The sequence below is a fragment of the Loxodonta africana genome, chromosome 4 (assembly GCF_030014295.1).
Source record: "Loxodonta africana isolate mLoxAfr1 chromosome 4, mLoxAfr1.hap2, whole genome shotgun sequence".
Taxonomy (NCBI): domain Eukaryota; kingdom Metazoa; phylum Chordata; class Mammalia; order Proboscidea; family Elephantidae; genus Loxodonta; species Loxodonta africana.
This window is the reverse complement of record NC_087345.1, coordinates 72,508,855-72,529,866: the sequence shown is the minus strand read 5'-3', so window position 1 is coordinate 72,529,866 and position 21,012 is coordinate 72,508,855. Positions and strand designations below refer to the sequence as shown.

General features: G+C 35.3%; 1 protein-coding gene across 4 annotated transcripts in view; it reads left to right on the top strand.

Moving 5' to 3' along the window:
* The window catches only part of TBK1 (TANK binding kinase 1), a 53,578-nt gene that overhangs the window by 16,891 nt on the left and 15,675 nt on the right, over positions 1–21,012 (top strand). For all 4 annotated transcript variants that reach the window (XM_064283930.1, XM_064283931.1, XM_064283932.1 and 1 more), the window contains 8 exons: positions 5,223–5,383; positions 8,458–8,568; positions 11,098–11,277; positions 12,929–13,125; positions 13,861–13,919; positions 14,346–14,437; positions 17,019–17,120; positions 17,988–18,066. In XM_064283930.1, the coding sequence (XP_064140000.1) occupies positions 5,223–5,383; positions 8,458–8,568; positions 11,098–11,277; positions 12,929–13,125; positions 13,861–13,919; positions 14,346–14,437; positions 17,019–17,120; positions 17,988–18,066 (981 nt within the window). The remainder of the gene's footprint in view (positions 1–5,222; positions 5,384–8,457; positions 8,569–11,097; positions 11,278–12,928; positions 13,126–13,860; positions 13,920–14,345; positions 14,438–17,018; positions 17,121–17,987; positions 18,067–21,012) is intronic.

Below are 21,012 nucleotides of genomic sequence, written 5' to 3'. Positions count from 1 at the left end.
TTCTTTTTGAGTCGCAGCAGTTAACGTATTATAAGCTTGTTATAATACAATTTCCTATAGAGTGACATTCATTATAATTCTCGAACAGAAGATTCTGTTCAGGGGGGATTTGGTTATTGAAAGACCAAAAAGACCATTGTTAGAAACACACACAAAACATGAAATGCCCCATTCCCAAAGCCAGCTCTTCAGACAGGGATTGGACTGAACAATGGGATAGAAAAAGGTGCTTGTGAAGAATAAGCTTCTTGGATCAAGTAGACACTTGAGACTATGTTGGCATCTCCTGTCTGGAGGGGAGATAAGAAGGCAGAGGAGGTCAAAAGCTGGCGGAATGGAAACGGAAAGAGAGTGGAGGGAAGGAGTGTGCTGTCTCATGAGGGGGAGAGCAGTTAGGAATGTATAGCAAGGTGTATATTAATTTTTGTATGAGGAACTGACTTGATTTGTAAACTCTCACTTAAAGCACAATAAAAATTAAAAAAGCAAAACATGAAATGCCTTAAAAAAAAATCTAACTTGAAATTCTAGAAAGCTCTATGGTTGAAAAGTTTCCAGGTTTACCTCAATGTGTTTGTGTAAAGTTAGGAAATGTTTGGAACACCTAAGAAAGTATCATACTTAAAAGTAAATACATTTAACATGTAATCAGAAATTTTATAATATATAGCTATTTGTTAATTGCTCATGACTCTGGGTTTTGTTTCAGAAGCCTTAGATTCTATGACTTTTTTTTTTTTTTTTTTTTCCTGCTGTAATCTTATAATACAAAGGATAAAGTCTGGCAGCTTTTATAGTTTCATTCAGATTGTTCCAAGTCTGGCACGAATTGAAGTGTCTTAGAGTGTTTTCCTAACAATATATAATCCAAAATTTGTGGTTATATTTGATGATCTTTTAGATAAGAATATATGGAAAATGGATTTCATTCATTCAACAAATATTTATGGAGTGCCTGCTATGTACCAGGCACTGTTCTAGGCACTGGGACTTCAGTGGTGAACAAGGCACACGTGATTCCTGCTCTTATAAAGCCCACATTTTAGTGGGGAAAGTAGAGAGTTAACAAGTAAATAAATTCAGATAATTTATTTGTTGCAAAGAGAATAAATTAGGTTAATATGATAAAGAGTGACTTACAGGAGAAGATAGCCAGGGAAAGCCTCCCTTAAGACCTAAATTAGCTGACACTTAAATGAAAAAAGAAGTGAGCCATGTAGAGGTTTGAGGGAAGAGTATTACAAGCAGAAGGAACAACAAGTACAATGACAAGAATGACCTTGGAACAGTTCTGCTTTGTTACACAGGGTCGCTGTGAGTTGAAATCGACTTGATGGCACCTAGCAATAACAACATTGTATGCCATGGCAACCCCGTGTGTGCAGAACAGAACTGCTCCTTAGGGTTTTCAAGGCTGTGACCTTTCAGATGCCTCTTAGTCTTTGTATTCAATAGGGCATAAACAGAACTGCTGCCATGATAAAGAGAATCCAAATTCAGTGTCTTAAAAAAAAAAAAAAGAACCACCTTGGGAGAAACAGAATGGCAGCTAGACTGAAGTTCAGTGAGTGAAGGGACAGGTGGTAGGAGCTGAAATTGGAGTGTTAAGCAGGGACCAGCCAGATCATACAGGCTAGTGATTTCACCTGTCAGACCAATGCCACCTCTCTATAATAAATATTCTGTCATGTTCCCTTTAGTATCTCAAAATAAAATTCTTAGATAATATAACCAAGCTGCATAATTAGGAGAATAGCATAATATCTTAACAATAATGTAAAGGAAAATGTAATCAAATAGTAGGTATTTAATATGTAAAAGCTCAAGAACAGCTCCTGCAAAGAACTGTAAAGCAGTTCAGGTGCTTGCTACTTTGAATGCAAACACAGTGATATTTCCAGTAACACCAGCTAATCTCTTTCTGTTTTATTTTCTTTCAAAAATTAGAGCTTTGTTTTTTGCTCAAATTTGAGGTTAGCTTTCATTTGCCACCATTCACTTAGAATCAAATGTCTGTGTTGTCATAAATGGAGCTTACGTGTATATTGTATTAGCGAATCACACATTAAAAGTGAGGTTGTTTTCACTGACATAATTTGCCAAAGCAGTGAACAGTTCTTAGCAAAGTTTCTACCTAAACAAAGTACAGTCTTCCCTTGATTTACAAATATTTGCGTTCTTGGGGAAAAACTTCAAAAAATACCTCCTCTCTGGTCTCTGCCCACTAAGTTCCAGTGGCGCTTCCCAGTTATTATGGTGACCAAAACAAACAACAGCCCTACACCCGACTTTCTGAGGCTGCTCCCACAATACCAACAATTACTTTTCCACGTATTCTCTTAGTACCACAGTTTAGCTGTTACCTCTAACAGGCTTTTAAATTGGGAACAGCAAAGCATTAAATAAATTAACTCCAAATCCTTGCTGTACTCTAGGCTGAAGTTTAATCTGTTTCCTATCTTAGATTATGCCCGGCCTTGTTTTCAAATGAGATTAACAGTAGGCTGAAGCTCAGCAATCTGGAAATATTCTATATTTGAATGAAAACCTCTCTAATTTTGAAATTCCCAGAAACTAATAATCAGATGTTAAATCTTGTCCCGTTTGTGTGTCCCTAGTCTAAAGAAAAGTCCAACATTCCCCCACCATCGTTAATATAATGGATATCTTTTCAGTAATATTATCCTAAGAACTTCAGAGCAACTGTCTGCTTCTGTTCCTGCTTCACATGCTCTAGTGGCCCAGGCCTGTACTACCAAGCCCTACATAAGCCCACATAGCACATGACAACTGATGCTCAGACATGTCAGACGAGCGTGTGTCAGTTACTCCCTGGATAATAGCTTCCAGCTGTACCACTTAAGCAATAAGTTACTGCTCCTGTTTGAGGAGATCACCCCTTTGTCTCTTCCCAGGTTGGTGACCTCATGTTCCAGAAGATGTCAGGCGTGTCTAGGTACTCTGGGCCTATTTATGGCACCATTTATACACTAAGTACCAGCTGCTAGGTCAAAGGTCTGGCTAGCACTTCTTTCCAAAATAGTTACTTTATGTGCCATGCACCAGAAGTACCAAAACCACTCAGACACTATATATCTGGTAGGTAGATGTTTGAACACCTACGTCAAACCCCACATCTTACCTTGCGTATCTCAACTTCTGATTTCTAATTAAAATGTATTTCTTAAAAGAGTTCTCCCTGCTCCACCCTTACTACCTCCCCCCCCACACCAAAAAAATCCAACGATTATGACCCTTTGGGGTCCGGTTCCTAGACCATGTCATTTAGAAGAACCCTTCTACCAGTGTTACCTGCATTGGTTCCCAGTCCTATGGGCTACAGCCAAATCCCACAATGTCATAAAAGATTGTTTTCGTTTGGGATGATTTGGAATCTACTCTGGTCCAGAGTACACTCTTGCAGCTTTATTTTCCAAGAATCTTAAATTTGCACGGCATACTTCTTATATGGGCAGATGTCAGGAGGTTAAGCATGTGTGACTACTGGTAGTCCTCTTCAGGGTTAAATGTCCATCAGAATCTCTGGATCCTTAAGCTCCTAAGACATGCTCTATAGGATTCACCTCTTCTCAGCAACTAGTAAAGTGTCTGTTTTGCTTAAAGATGTGGTTAACATCAGACCAGCGACTTTTCTGCTGCCCATGTCCCCAGGGAACCCAGTCAGGTTAGTCCTATGAGTTGATTCTAGAGAATTTCATTTTCATCTCAGAGCCCATGTGACTTGCTCGGATAGATTGCATGGAGGGATGAGGGAACAGAATCAAGGTTTGAGGTATGTGCAACTGAATAGATGGTGGTGCTGTTTACTTAGAGGACAGAGATTAGGGGGAAATGACTGGGAAGACCAGGAGTCTATATTTGGACATGTTAAGTTCAAGCTGCCTTTTAGACATTCAGGAGAATAATACGATTTAAAACCCGGAGCTCAGAGCAGGAGATAGTTTTGGAAGTTAAAGTACTTAAATGATATTGAATGTCATGGGCCTGAACGATAGATGAGGAAGTAAAGACAGTGGTAAGTACAGACAGCTGTTTTGAGAAGTTTTGCTGTGGTGGAAAGCAGAGAACTGGAAGGTAGCTGGAGGATGTTGTGGGATCAAGTTGTTGTTGTTAGGTGCCGTAAAGTCAATTCCGATTCATATCAACCCTATGTACCACAGAAGAAAGCACTGCCTGGTCTTGTCCTATCCTCATAATCATTGCTATGTTTCAGCCCATTGTTGCAGCCACTGTGTCAATCCATCTTGTTGAGGGTCTTCCTCTTTTTCACTGACCCTCTATTTTACCAAGCATGATGTCCTTCTCCAGGGACTGGTCCCTCCTGATAACATGTCCAAAGTACATGAGACAGAGTCTCATCATCCTTGCTTCTGTGGAGCATTCTGGCTCTACTTCTTCCAAGATAGGTTTGTTTTTTCTTCTGGCAGTCTGTTGTATATTAAGTATTCTTCACCAAGTTAGGGTTTTAAAAATGGAAAATATTAAAGCATGCTTACAAGCTGATAGGAAATGATCTAACAGAGAGGGGAAATTGATGCATAAAATAAAAGGTGTAATTGCAGGAATTGATTCCTGGAATTGGTGAGACTATGTAATGGACTCCATAGCACAAATGGAAAAGCTGGCCTTTGATAGGAACAGTTCTGTTGTAACTGGAAAGTAAGCCTGGACTATAAGTACAGATGTAGGTAGGTTGGTATTTGGTAAAGGGCATAAGGGAGAGTTGATCTCTGATTGCTTCCATTTCCAGGTCAAAGTATGAAGTGAGGTCAGAATTGGGACTCAAAGGAAGTGGTGTTGGAGGACCAAGGAGAGAGAGAGATGGGAAATACAGTCTTTTCAGAATGGGAAAGTAAAATTATTAGGAAAACATGATAGAATTTCTAGGCATTATAGGGTCGCTATGAGTGGGAATCGACTCGACGGCAGTGGGTTTGGTTTTTTTTTTTTTTTTTTTTTTACTGGGTACTCAGAAAACCTGGTGGTATAGTGGTTAAGAGTTTGGCTGTTAACCGAAAGGTTGGCAGTTCATATCCACCAGGCACTCCTATGGAAACTCTGTTCTGTCCTATAGGGTCGCTGTAAGTTGGAATTAACTCAGGGGCAGTGGGTTTGGTTTTTTGGTTTTATTGAGTACTTAGTGTAATGTATTACGAGAGGTCACAACTTAATTTTTTTTTATCTTTTTTTTTCCTTTTTAGCATCCTGATATGTATGAAAGAGCAGTGTTAAGAAAAGATCACCAGAAGAAATACGGAGCAACAGTTGATCTTTGGAGCATTGGGGTAACATTTTACCATGCAGCTACTGGATCACTGCCATTTAGACCATTTGAAGGGCCTCGTAGGAATAAGGAAGTGATGTAAGTCGTTTCTCCATCTAAAATTAGGAATAATTTTTAAAATGTATCTCTTATTTTTTTAATCATACATTAGAGGTGTGTGCTAATGAAAATCAATTTTGTGATTATTTCTGATATTTTAAGCTTTTTAATATGAATGCAGCCTTATGAAAGAGTGTAAGCATAATTTTCCATATTGTGTTTAAATGTCTTATATACGAAGTGTAAATGGCGTCTAGTATTTGACTGACTATATTTTCTTGGATTTTTTTTTTTTTTTTAATGTGTTTCTTGTCCTAGAGTCTTTGATCCATTATTAAAAATATACAGCTTTCTGGGTTTTATTTCATCATACTGCTTGTTTATTTATTTCACTTTGTGCATTTATCAGGATTTTCCCTTCATAAAACTGAAAAAAATAACACAACTCTATGAAGTACTAGAACCACCACCAGATCTAAAAGAAATACAATCCTTACCCTGAACTCATCTGATTTCTTTTACCATTCAAAAAAGAAAAAACTCTTGGCAGTAGTAGTAAATATTTTTTTCTAGTGTTGCAGGTTCAGGCCAGAGACTAAATGCATCTCACTAGTACAGTATAAGTTTATGTACTGCCATAATAATTAGGATAATTACTGTGTATAAAATCACTTATTGTAAACCAAATAATGAAGGAAAAGAGGGATGGATTTTTAGATGAGAACTTTTTTTAAATGAGAAAATACGTCCACTGACCATATTTTTTATTTTAAAAGAAATTAGTAAATGATCTTACTTTGTGAGAAACAGCCAGACCACCTAAGCATAAAACAGTGAGGTTACAGATGTTGTTTAGTGAATGGTTTGTCACAGTAACTCACTGACAGTCCAACCTGCCCAACCATTCTTTTAGGCCTTAGCAATTCTCTTAGACCTTTATATACTTGACTCTGCCCTTTATAAGCAACCATGACTTAAAGTAATAAGCACAACTAAAAATTACAGTTTTACTTAATCTCATCTCAGAAAATTGAGGGAGAAGTATATTTTTTCCTTTTGCTGGTTTGAGGAAATAAAGTTCAGATGGTATGATGACTGCTGCGAAAACCTGGGTATCTATAAATGTTTTACAACAAAGGCAGTGTATTCATGGGAAGAAGACATCAATTAAGTGTACTGATGATGTTGGTATAGCATCTTCTTGAGCCTGCTTTATATAGCAGTGCCCTTTTCATAAACTCTCTTCATTAACCAAGATGGAGAGTCAATTTGTGCTTTTCTCAATAAAAAATTGTACCTGGGTGGCCCAAATGGTTAAGCACTCAACTTTTAGCCTAAAGATTGGTGGTTCCAACTCACCGGGGACTCCTCAGAAGACAGGCCTGGCCATCTGCTTCTGAAGAGCTACAGCCTTGAAAACTCTGTGGAGCAGTTCTACTCTGCACACGTGGGGTTGCCATGAGTCAGTATCTACTTAGCAGTAATTAACATCAACAGCAAAGCAGTTAATCATGCTTTTATCTGTAGAGGTGTGTTTTAAAGCAATATCAGTGCTGTTTATAGTCCTAAAATTGGATTAAATAAGAGTGCGATGCTCCTTAATAAAGACTCGTAAACAACTAGGGTCACTTGATCATTTTGGTTAACCACCATGTGAACAGAGATAACGTTAGAAGAATTTATTTCTTTTTTTGTACGGAGTCAACTTTTTCTGAATATTGATGCTAATAAATATTCAGAGGTACTTGAAGTAGTAATAATGACTATTTTACTTTACTAATAAACTTTGCATTTATTGCACATTGTAGCAATATTGATCCTTCAGCTTCTCATTGGCATGTTATGGATGTGTTTGTATGTGGATCTTATCAAAATTAGTTAAGACTGTTTAAAGAATTGTTAAGCATTCCCTTATGAATTCTGCCAAATTTTATTCTTTTCCCTACTTCCCTTACATCAGTCTCACCTATTACTCCCCACTCAGACCCTTTTCATGTGAACGCACCTTCTTCTCTTGTGGTGGAATGTATATAACAGGAAGTTGCCATTTCAGCCATTTTTATGTGTACAGGTCACTGACATCATTCACGTTCACCATGTTGTTCGGCTATCACCGCTCATGCAGCTTATTTTTCATTAGTTTTCTCCTTCTCCAAACAACTCGCAAGTGAGAAATCCTGGCTGCCTGTTCTGGATGGAGGTTGCAGCAAACAGGTCCAAATCAGTTATACTGGTTTGTTCTACTTTTTAAAAAAAATAGGTCAGTGTGCTCAGAACACATTTATTCAGACATTAAATACAGATATTCACTCAGAAATAGCATTTATAAGCATAGGTGAGATTCTCCTTTATTGTTTTACATACTTTAATGTGTGAAGTTTTCTCTCCTACTTTTAAGCCTTGTTTAGGAAAGTGCTAAAATCTAAAGGACTGCTGTCATTGAACTTTACATCATTATAGTGCTCTTCTCCTCTTCCGTGCACCTCTACCTTCAGTTCATCTTTGTTTTCATCACCTTCATCAGGAATCAAGTTAAATTTGGCTCATAATTTTGGTGTACGCGTTTATTTCTACACGTGTATGTATTTTTTTTTTATGTTTTTTTTTTTTTTTATGTATTTTTTCAGTATGCAAGGAAAATCTTCCTGCTTCTGTGCTATGTAATTTTTTAAAAAATACTAATGTTCATTCCGCAGTAATTTCATAGTCCTGTTGACTGTGCCTTTGGGTAACATTGGTAAGAGAAATTAGATGCTTTTTTTTTCATGGTCAAGAGACATGCTGTGACATAACTTTTTTTGTGTTTGCTCGATCTTTTCAGATGGAGAAATTAATATTTTTGTTGTGAACATCAAGATGCCGTTATATGGCACTCTGAGAGCCCAAATGAAAATTAATTATGGCGTATGTAAAATATTCATACAGCCACTATTCTACTTCAGTCAGTCAGATTCAGAGTATTTTGATTGTTTTATGGATCCTGTGAGCTTCAGTCAGAAAGTTTCGTCTAGTAGATAATTGTAGGTGCCATTGAAGAAATACTTTTACAAAGCCCATTAATAGGCCGTGCAATAATGAACTGCTTGTCTTATCCTACTGTTATTCCTCCAAAGGTATAAAATAATTACTGGAAAGCCTTCTGGTGCAATATCTGGAGTGCAGAAAGCAGAAAATGGACCAATTGACTGGAGTGGAGACATGCCTGTCTCTTGTAGTCTTTCTAGGTAAGTGCAATGTAGCTAATTCTCTTTTGCACTTTGATGTTTAAAACTTTTGTTGACTAAAATCACAAATATTCAAATTCTTAAAGTATAGGGTTTTTCAGTTTTTTTTTAATAGAGATTATTAAAGCATGTGCTCTGAGTGATTTTTGCCTTTATGGTGATGTAAAGATTTATTGTACTCTGTATAAATAATTTCACCAGACCTCTTTTATGACAAAATGAGATTGCTAGCGTTTGGTCTTAGAATTTCTGCCTAATGTGGAGATCCAGCTCAGGACCTTGGTATCTTTTATACTGACCTCTAAATTGAACACAAATGGTAATATAAATATGAGTAAATTTCTCAATGAGAGTTCTAAAAAACACTCGAGAAGTTTAATATTATCTTCATTTTTTAAAAGCATTCAAATTATTCAAAAGGTGAGAATAACAGTTTTCTCTCACTTTTTCTAGCATTTCAGATGTTCATATGGATCTTTGTTAATTTAGCAGGCAGAACTGGAATAAATTATATTATCAGATCAAAGTTTTGTTGTCATCCAGAAAGAATTAAGGTAAAATATATGAAAAGTAAAGAGTAAATTATTTTAGATTTCCTTCTGGAAATGAAGCTAAGACACTTGTCAACCTTCAGAATTTGTGATTCCTGAATTAACTTCGATTCTTCCTGAGCGTGGTACTTCTGCAATCATAAGTGTTAAACACACACCTATGATAAATTGTGAGTGCTTTTTGTATGACTGTGAATATCTAAATAAATAAATACCTAAAATAAACTTAGATATCACTTATTGTATATATTGGGCTTTGTGAATGTTTGTTTAAACCAAGAGTTCCACTGCTAAAATAATTTGAAAACCACTGTTCTTACAATATAGTTTTTTGTTGTTGTTTTTTTAAAAAAAAAAGTTTCCAAATGAAATTGCACCACACAACTAGAATTACCAAAAGAAATTCATTACGTTGGAGAACAGAAATTTAACATTATAGTAGTTACTTGTGCTAAATTTTGATTTAGGAACTACTCATCTTTGAGATCTTGGTCAAAATTGATGAAATTTAAAGATCTAGAGAAATTAACACTTGCTGTTTTATAATTATATTGCTGAAAATCAAAATGAATAATTTCACAATCTGAACTACAGAGTGCATATTTCTGGAAGGTAACAGGCCTTATCTCTCTAATCAATCTTAGGACATCAAGTTATAAATTCTTTGATAAAAATTGCTTAGCTACCAGAAAATATAGTATGTGACAATTTTTTTAAGATAGTAAGGACTTTAAGTACTACAAATCAGCAGTGATAACAGCTACCAAAAATGTTATGGCTACAAAAAAAGATAACAGTCCTCTTTCTTATATTTGTTAGTCAAGAGGATAGCAAATCTAATTCAACTGTTTTAAGTGAAAAAGGAAATAGGTTAAATTTAAAGTTCATAGCTCACCTGACTCCTAGGACTCAGACTGTGTCATCAAGACTCGATTTCTTTCTGCTGTTCAGATCTGGTTTTCTTTAATTTCTCTTCACACTAAGTCAGGCTCTTTCCTGGCAGTCACAGGATAGCTGCTGCCATTCCTAGACTGAGATTCTCACTGCTTTGAAAGTCCAGTGGGAAGAAAGACTTTCCCAACAATTTTGGTAAATATTTCTGCGTTGGTTCTCAGTGGACTAACTTACACTGCCACCCACCACCTCAAATTAATCATAATAACCTTGGGCTGTCAGGCTCATCCTTAGACAGGGACGTAGAGAGTGGGGAGGTGTGGATTTTCTTACCAACAGGAGGGAGAATGGGTACCTGTTAGGTGAAACTAAAAAGTGCCCACTACATACTTTAGTAAGTTTAGTAACAGTTAACAGACAAGGAATTATTTCCAGTGTCTTGTCACATAGTCAAATGTATATTTTTAAGACTGTTTCATATCCGTAACTGGGAGTGTATTTGAGCATGCTTTATAATCTGGTGAAAGCATGAGAAAGAATAAAGTCTTTCATTCATTTTTTAAAAATATGCAAGCTTATTAGTCAAAAATTATTCCTTGTTGAATTGGCACCAGTTGATTGCTAGATTACTATTTTAATTTTACTTTCTAAAGTAATACATTAAAAAAGGCATATAAAGTCAACATATAAAATTAGACATTGGAGAGCCATATTAAAAGGACATTACATCCCCTTTTATGCTGGAAATCAAACTGTGATTTCTTACTCTTATGATCACGTGATTCTTATCAACTGATTTTACCCAGATAAAATCACATTATAATGTGTATGAAAAATAAAGAAACTCAGAAGGGAGAAAATCAGTAAAAGATAACACAAAAATGCTGTAACCCCTGATTCATTGGAAAGTAATGTTAAATGAAGGTTACCTGGCTTTCTGAAAAGTTGGCAGATCTTTAAAATTTTTGACTGATCTAATTTAATTATAGTAATAGCAGTTCCTTTGATTTGTTGGTGAATATTTTGAACCTAAACAAAATATTATACGTTCACTCTTTAGTAACTTTTTTCAATACTATTTTAGGGGTCTGCAAGTTCTACTTACCCCTGTTCTTGCAAACATCCTTGAGGCAGATCAGGAAAAGTGTTGGGGTTTTGATCAGTTTTTTGCAGAAACTAGTGATATACTTCACCGAGTGATAATTCATGTTTTTTCGCTACAACAAATGACAGCTCATAAGATTTATATTCACAGCTATAATACGTAAGTACCTTTTTATTTTCTTCTTATATCAAAATGTCATGTTATATAATAAATGTCTTGAAAAATTAGGGGAGGAAATTTAGAAGACATCTCAGCTTTACCAGAGGCAACCATTTCCCACTTAGGAAATAATGTTTTTGTGCTTAGTATATTGCTTTTCACTTATCTTTGACATAAAAGGATTAATGGTCTAATTTTTTTTAATTCACAGTTAAATTAGTTTATTCTTAAACTGAAAGTTATATAATAATACTTTTGTTTCTGTACTGTATGTCAAATTACATCATTATATAACCACAAATAGCATCTGCTAATAAATGGACTGGTTTTATTAAGAGTACTATTGTGTCATTTAAAAAATATTAAAGCCTAAGTCTTAGAGTTAGTATAGTTTTTATGTATACATATGCCATAAAGCACCTAGTGGGTACTAGATACATGTGGAATTGTTTTACATAAAACATTGATTTACATAAAAGCGTATTACACCGCAAACCTACCCAGAGAACTAAATATACACACACAGACACACACACACACGTATGTAATGTAAAACTGGGGAAATCTGAATAAGATAGGTGGGTTCTATAGATGTCAGTATTCTGGTAATGGTGTTGTACTATAGTTATACACGATATTATTGTTGGGGGAAACTGGGTAAAGGGTATATGGTATTTCTCTATTATTTCTTAAAGCTGCATATGAAACTACAGTAGTCTTAAAATGGTAACAAAAAAGAGAAAAAATGACACCCATCCTCTATGCCATAATTTCTGTTTTGACGGGATTCGAATAGTAGTTCTGATGTTTCATAAAACTCATTAAAAGGGACTTTTGATGGTTCTTTATTAAGGAATAAAATCAATTAGATAAAATAATATATAAAATGTTGTTCTGTTTTATTTTGGTACTTAATAGGCCTGAATAAGTACTCATCGTAATTAGGTGTTAGTCATTGTTGTTATTTTAAAAGCATACTTGAACATAAAAAGCCTACTCAGGCCTGATCCAAATCACAACAGAGGCTTGTAGCAGACCAGCCTTTTTGTTAGATGTCATTACTGCCCAAACATTTCTTTGATTTCATAGATACATTTAGGGAAATCTGCCTTTTCCCCCAGAACATCATTTTGAAAATTTCTCTTCTTATTAATTTATTTAATAAACATAGTAACGTTCCTAGTACTGGTCTCGGTTCTTCACGTATTTGTTACCAGATCCTCACAATTCTGTGAGGGAGGTACTACTGTTATTCCCTCTGAGGCAACTTGACACAGAGGGGTTGAGAAATTGAAGGTAATAGAGCAAGTAAGTGCAAGGGCTGGGATTTAAACCCAGTAGTCTGACTCCAGCGTCAGTGCTCTTAGCTTCTCTGCTATGTAGACTCCCCATTATTAAATATTAAGAATATATTGCACAGCCAAACATGAAAAATATTTTAGAATTGGTTGCTCTGTAGACAACATATGGAATATTCAGATTAATATACTTTACAGTGTCCAATTAACAAAGCAGTATATATATGGACTGAACGCAATCTTGGAAACACACCTCTAAATAAATATAGCACTCATTTTAAAAAAAGGGAAGAGGCTTTTAACCTCTCATTTTATTCCCAATTTTGTTGTCCCTTTGGATTTTTCCCACATAGTGCTACTGTATTTCATGAACTGGTATATAAACAAACCAAAATTATTTCTTCAAATCAAGAATTTATCTATGAAGGACGACGCTTAGTTCTAGAACCTGGAAGGCTGGCACAGCATTTCCCTAACACTTCTGAGGAAAATCCTATCTTTGTAGTAAGCCCGGAACCTCTGAGCACCATAGGATTAATATATGAAAAAAGTAAGTTGAGATTTTTCTTGTTGTTGGTCCTACTACCCAATAAATAATAACCCTATGATTATAAAAAGGTTTGTGATTTTCATAAAGATGATTGATTATGACAGTGTAGACCTTTCATAAGTATTAAAATTTTGTAAACTAGTTGAAAGAGTAGTAGTAAAATTTAAAAGGCTCATAGCCGCGTAATTTGGCTTCAGTTATTTTATAAAATGATAGTTTGTTATTGTGTGTTTTACTGTAGAGTCTGCTTTTTGTACTTTGCTAACAATCAGGATAACATTTTTTTACTTCATAAATTTCAGCAAGTACTTATTGTGTGCCCAATATGTATAGGACACTGTGCCAGGCTTTGGAGTCTTAATAACAATCAGATCTGCATTTTTAGAATCTTTTAAATTAACAGTTCTACTGAGGAAAAAATAAATTACTCAGATTTTTAAATTTCTATTTGGATCATCAGGATTTGATTTAAAGAGAAATGTTGATCTCATGTTAGAATTTATTTAAGAAAGATTAAACTCCCATTTAGAAATATTAGAGGTAATTTGTTAAGGAATAAATGCTGTTGTCTCTAGTGGTCTTTTTATCCAGAAAAATACATTAGTGAGTTTTTCCACTAACATTTAACTTAAAATTCTGTTTGCTATATAAAGGACAAAGTTAATTTATTAAAAATTCTTTATTTCTCATTTTAACTATTTAATTTCTTATTTCACGTTTTATTTCGTATTTCAGTTTCTCTTCCTAAAGTGCACCCACGTTATGATTTAGATGGGGATGCTAGCATGGCTAAGGTTAGTATTTAACTGGGTTACTTTGTAAAAATCTGAACTAAAATTATCCCATCAATAGTGGAAGCAATATAAAGTATCTTGTCTTTATATATGCCTATATGACACTTTTTTTTTTTTATATGACACAGGAAATTATTCATTTAAATTGTTGTCATTTCTCTTAGTTATTTCATGTTTTTCTTTACTTTCTTGCCTTTCTTGAACTTGTTACACAAAAAATTCTATCGAGACAATGTGTGTTCAGTTAATATAAGGATAAAACATTTATTTCAGCTGTATCTGTCCGTAACTTTTAGAAATCACTACTTTATAACGTTTTTAATTAACCTGATAGGAATGCATAAACTTGAATTTTTGTGTAAAAGTTTTTCTTACACCTATACCACATTTAGCCCCAAATACTGACATTTGGTATTTCTTCACTAGGCAATAACAGGGGTTGTGTGTTACACCTGTAGAATCTCCAGCACCCTACTGCTTTACCAGGAATTAATGCGAAAGGGAGTTCGGTGGTTGATGTAAGTAATAGATTGAAAATTGGTCTTCACGTAAAACCAGAAAAACCAAGCCCATTGCTGTCAAGTTGATTCCAACTCATAGTGACCCCATAGGACAGAGTAGAACTGCCCCTTAGGGTTTCCAAGGCTGTAATCTTTACAGAAGCAGACTGCCACAACTTTCTCCTGAGGAGCAGCTGATGGGTTCCAGCCGCCAACCTTTCGGTTAGCAGCCAAGCACTTTAACCACTGCGCCACCAGGGATCCTTTGATCTTCACATGGACCTCACTAAATAACTGATAATCACTCCATCCCTGACACTTTACCTCTTCAGACTAGGATCAGATGTTTGATTTTTGTTAGTATACATTTGTTTTACCTTTAGTTTGCATAACATTTTAGCAGCTCTTTTTTCATTTTGATTCCCTTAGTAACCTTGTGAAACAGGACAAATAGCATCTAAATTTAAAAACTTACACTACGCTGTACAATGTGGTGGCACATGAGTTCCTTTTTCAAGGACCTCAATGTGGTTGTCATTTCTCTTGTCTTGGAATGCTTTGGCATTGTGGTCATCCGTTACAATCTGTACTTCTTTCTAGGGTTTAAGTTCTCAAAATCCTCTTCCATTTCTTATCTTTTCCCCGAATGAAGTACACATCTTTTTTTTTTTTTTTTTTTAAGTGTTATTGAAATATAATTTATATACCATACGATTCACCCATTGAAATTCACACCGGAAGAAAAGCGGTTTTTTGTGTGTTCACAGAGTTGTGCAACATCACCTCTATCTGATTTTAGGAAATTTGTCATCACCCTGAAAAATCCCGTACCCATTAGCACTCATTCCCTCCCAAACCCCACTTCCCCCATGCCTATCCAGCCTTAAAAAACCAAACCCACTGCCGTTGAGTCAATTCCGACTCATAGCGACCCTACAGGACAGAGTAGATCTGCCTCGTAGAGTTTCCAAGGAGCACCTGGTGGATTCGAACTACTGACCTTTTGGTTAGCAGCTGTAGCACTTAGCCACTACGCCACCAGGGTTTCCCATCCAGCCTTAGGCAGCCATTAATCTAGTTTCTGCCTCTAGATTTGCCTATTCTGGATGTTTTATATAGATTGGATCATGCACTCAGCGAATCATACACATGTAATTGAATATGAGTACACAGTGACATTAACGAGCAATTTAAAAGGCAGTTTTTTACTAAATCACTTAATATAGTTATTCTGGGTCAGAATATAAATCGTCTAGCAGAGTAGTCTCTCTCTGAAAGAGACTCTAAGAAATATTTTGTGGATGAGTATGATTTTGCCTTTTTTTCCTTCATGATTTATAGACATCATCTTTCCGTTTGATGAAAGTGGAGAATAAATGAGTCTCTTTTGAGAGTCATGTCCCCATTTCCACACAACATCACTTGAAGCTTTTGAATTTTGTACACACATAGTGATGGCCTTGTGGCTCAGAGGTGCTAACACGTGTTCTCTGAGCTCACCTCACTGGGTGTTAATGCTTGTGACAGAGTATGTATACCACCTCACACCTGTCCTTTCTTGCAAAAGCATATGTGAAGCATTTCATGATTCTTGCTCTTCTGCTGCTGCTTCTAGGAAGAGAAAAGAGTAAGGCTTGTTTTGTTTGTTTGTAAGCATGTATTTTCCTATTTCCGTTAAGAAGCTTCCTTATTTTTAGTAAACAGTTCCCGGAAAAAGAAAAGTATTAGCTATATTTTCATAGTATCGTTACTAACAGCTTCCATTTTCTTTTGCGCTTATTATCTACTCCAGTCTGATCCATGAAATTTTTATTCTTTTTATAATAAGTCATGAGAAAAGTAAGCTTTTAGTGTATATCAGGGTTGTAGACTTCATAAGTATTCTTCTTTGTTTTTACAACCTTTAAAAATGTAAATACCAGTTTTAGCTCATGGACCATTCAAAAACTGTCCTCACCCCTGTTTGTTGACCCCTGATGCAGACCAAAAACCCTTCAACTATATAGTACATAATATGCCATCCAGCTTCTTTAGAGATCACTTTCCAAAAAAAAAACCAGATTCATTGTTGAGTCAGTTCCAACTCATAGCGACCCTATAGAGCAGAGTAGAACTGCCCCATAGAGTTTCCAAGGAACGGCTGGTGGATTCGAACTGCTGACCTTTTGGTTAGCAGCTGAATGCTTAACCACTGTGCCACCAGGGCTCCTTAGAGATCACATGAGTTGGTTTAAAATATAACTCTGACAGCAATTTACTCTGAGTAGTGAAGATTAATTCTAGTGGTATGAAATGTAATGCTATACAACTTAATTGCATGATTGTTAGTTTTTTCCTTAATACATTTTTAATGCCTTCAATTTCTAAATTGTGAACCTAATAAATAGTAATGGTTTGTGAAAACATAAGTGCTCCAGATATGTATAAGGGCCACAGAAATGTTTTTAATAACCGTATCCCAAAAAGTGTGAATTGCCTTTCATAATATATCAAGAATATTACTATGAAATGTATTTGGACAGTATAGCAGTGTACTTAGTGATAGAAAAAAGAAAAATAATTATCTAGGTAAACTAATGGGAATAATATTATTTTTTAGTGAAATAATTAAAGATGACTATAATGACGCTGTTCATAAAAAGACAGAAGTCGTGATCACATTGGAATTCTGCATCAGAAATATTGAAAAAACTGTAAAAGTGTGAGTAGATTACTTCTTTACTTACAGTGGTTAAAATATTAACTACTGTTCCATTTCCATTTAATTTAGTTATCCTTGGCATAATATAGCATGCTTATGCAAGTGTCTTAAATTATAAGATCAATTATCATTTATAATATTTAGAATGAGGAGCAGCCTTAGCAGTTGCTTCATCACAAAGGCAAAAATATCATTTCTTCATAAGAAATGAACACCATATCTTTGGTGACTTCCTCCCCACCCCCATTTGAGAAGGAAAAGGTAATCTGCAATAGAAACATCTTATTTTACCTTTCAAAGCAACAACTGTGAACAGGAAAATATAAAACCTGTAATCAACAAAGGAAGTAGAGGGAGCTATTCCAAAATTGCCTTTTGGTGGTATTTTTAGAATTTTAGGAGTTACCTTTAGTTTACTCTCACTTAGTAATCTCATCCCTCAGGATGTCTTGAAACCGTGACGTTGTAAACTTTCCTCCTCGTAGGCTATATTACTTGCACTACAGAGGAAATATGATAAATGAGAACAGTATTTGCTATTGGACTCCACTAATGCTGAAATCTAGTATTTGGCTCTTGCCCTGACACGTGACTATTGGAAATTAATTTGCCTTTTCCGTGTTATCCCATAATTGGCAAATTTATAAGTAGAGGAATATAAAACTCCCCCTTTAGAAAGTCTTCGAGATTTTTTGGAATCTACTGGCTTATAGGCTTTGCATCAATTTTTTCTTCCTAAATGGCTATGATAATAAAGACTTTAATTGGTAAAATACCTTTTAAAACCTATGTATTCATGATACTCATTTAATTTTTTATTGACATGTTTTTCTTATTTAACTTAAAATTGACTTATTTTTCATACAGATATGAGAAGTTGATGCAGATCAACTTAGAAGCAGCAGAGCTAGGTGAAATCTCAGATATACACACCAAATTGTTGAGAGTAAGTATTTACAACATTACGACAGTCATAGGCTCCTAAACTAACCCTTTGCTGGCCAGATTAGCTCTAAGCTATCCTACAGAGATGATGTATCTAAGCTCGCCAGAGAAAAAGTAGCCTTTTCCCACCTTTAGGAACTTCTTGCAATACTTAAATACCCTTACAGCCATAAAATTCTTTATAACGTTTCTGAATGCCTGTCGTACTTTAAACTCTTTCTCTGTATTTTCTTAAATCCATAATGCTCTTGTGTTTCTGCTTAATTTATTTAGTTATCCTTGGCATAGTATAGCATGTTACGTGTTTGTTTTAAATGTGGCAATTTAAGCAAGTTCGTTAAGTGTCCTGTAACCCGCAAAGTGCTTAAATTTGTTTAGAAATAGAAACAAGTCAGGGAATCATCAGATCTTTTCTAAAAAACAAGTAAGGAAGAAAGATACGGGTTCCTCAAGGCAGTGAATCATTTTTATAACTAGGAAAAGAATTCAGGACTAAGTCTCTACTCTGCTGAAAAATACAATAGATTTTCAGGTAGTCTGAGGATCAGTTGCTAAAATGTAACGTAATACACAGAATTATGTATTGTGAGAGCTGATTACTAATCCCACCTCTGACCCTACTTACCTAGCTGACCCTGGCTGGCTCCTTAAGTGACGAATTTAATTCTTTATATTCTTTGTTTTTCTTTTTTTTTTCTCTAAAATGGGCAGTTTCTTATCCTGCCATCTGGCAGGTGGTGATACAAATTAAAGTGCTATATTTAGGCAAGCTTTTAGTATTGAAGTATTCTTTCATACAATAGATGTTAAATTAACAGTGAAAAAGACTATAATATTCCTTTCTTCCCCTTTTCCAACTTAAACTGATTTTTAATTGTTTCTTTTCCTCAAAGTTAGATCTCTATAATAGTGTTTTTCTTACAAGTCATGAGCAACTAGTAGGTTTTGACATTTAGTTCCTTGCAATCAGCAATTTTATAAAAACAGAATAGACTAGAAATAGAAAGTGCCAGAATGTATTACATGTAATAAGGAACTTACCGTTTCATGAAACTTTTATGAAGTTACATATATACCTTTAAATGGTAACTGGATTAAAATAGGAACTGAATTTCTTACTATGGATCATGATCAATAAATTTGACAAACACCTTTATAGGATAAAGCTATTAAAGTCAGAGAAATAAGAAATAGTCTTCTCTAATATATGTCTGTGTGTAAATTTTTTTTTTTTTTTTTTTTTTGTAAATACAGGCAGCCATGGTTTGTAACTGTTTGGTATTCTTTCTCTGCTTTTGTCTTAGACTTAATCTACTAGCTCCTAAGCCTAACAAACACTTGTTTCCAGTGCTGGCCTCACCTGAGCACTTTGAATTAAAATTGTTTACCTTGGGGAGCCCGAAGTGTTTCTCACTGAGTTTAATGACATTTTTGTGAGACTTAGATTTCTTACAAAAATTGAAATGTGGAGTGATTAAATAGAATAAAATCACAGTCATGTAAATTGAGAGTTTCTGACCAGATCAGTTATTTTTCACTAGATTTCATTGTTTTTCCTCATAACATGTTGAGTTGTTGTGACTTTTCCTGTTGAAGACCTCAAATTTTTTTTCTACTGCAAAAGTAAAATGTATAAGTAGATAAAATATCAAATATGCCTACCACCTAAAAAATTGCTCTTAAAGTTTTGTTCAGTGCCCTACAGCGATAGTTCTTAGAGTGGTCCCTGGACCAGCAGTGTCAGCTTCACATGGGACCTGAACAGAAATACAAATTATTGAACCCCACCCCAGAACTGCTGATTCAGACACTTTGGGGGTGGATCCCAGCAATCAAATTTTAACAAATTCTCCAGATGATTCTGATGCTGCTAAAATTTTGAGAACCACTGTTTTACAATCTTCTCCTTTTATACATGTTATATAATTGTTTATAAAGTATGACTATATACATGGACCTTACCAGATGGAATACACAGGGATCGAATCGACTACTTCTGTAAAAGAGATGATGGAAAAGTTCAATACCGTCAGTCAGAACAAGGCCAGGGGCTGACTTTGGAACAGACCATCATCTGCTCATATGTAAGTTGAAGAAAATTAGAACAAGTCCACGAGAGCCAAACTACAACCTTGAGTATATCCCACCTGAAGTTAGAGACCATCTCAAGGATAGATTTGATTCATTGAACACTAATGACCAAAAACCAGACAAGTTGTGGAATGACATCAAGGATATCATACATGAAGAAAACAAAAGGTCATTAGAAAGACAGAAAGAAAGAAAAGACCAAAATGAATGTCGAAAGACACTCTGAAAGGTGCTTTTGAACGTAGAGTAGCTAAAGCGAAAGGAAGAAATGATGAAGTAAAAGCTGAACAGAAGATTTCAAAGGGCAGTTCAAGAAGCAAAGTAAAGTATCATAATGAAATATGCAGAGACCTAGAGTTAGCAAACCAAAAGGGAAGAACATGCTCGGCATTTCTCAAACTGAAAGAACTGAAGAAAAACTTCAAGCCTCAAGTTAAAATATTGACGGATTCTGTGGGGAAGATATTGAGTGACAGAGGAACCATCAAAAGAAGACGGAGGGAATACAGTCACTGTACCAAAAAGAATTGGTTGACACTACTATAAAAACTCGTGAAAAAGTTTACACACAAAAAGAATTTTCGTTGGTTACAAGGGAAGGGAGGTTTAGGGATGGAAAAACACTAAATAGGCAGTAGATAAGTGGTAACTTTGGTGAACGGTGAGACAGTATACAGTACTGGGGAAGCCAGCACAACTTGTATAAGGCAAGGTCATGGAAGCTCCATAGATACATCCAAACTCCCTGAGGGACCAGATTACTGGGCTGAGGGCTGTGGGGACCATGGTCTCGAGGAACATCTAGCTCAATTGGCGTAACATAGTTTATAAAGAAAACGTTCCATATTCTACTTTG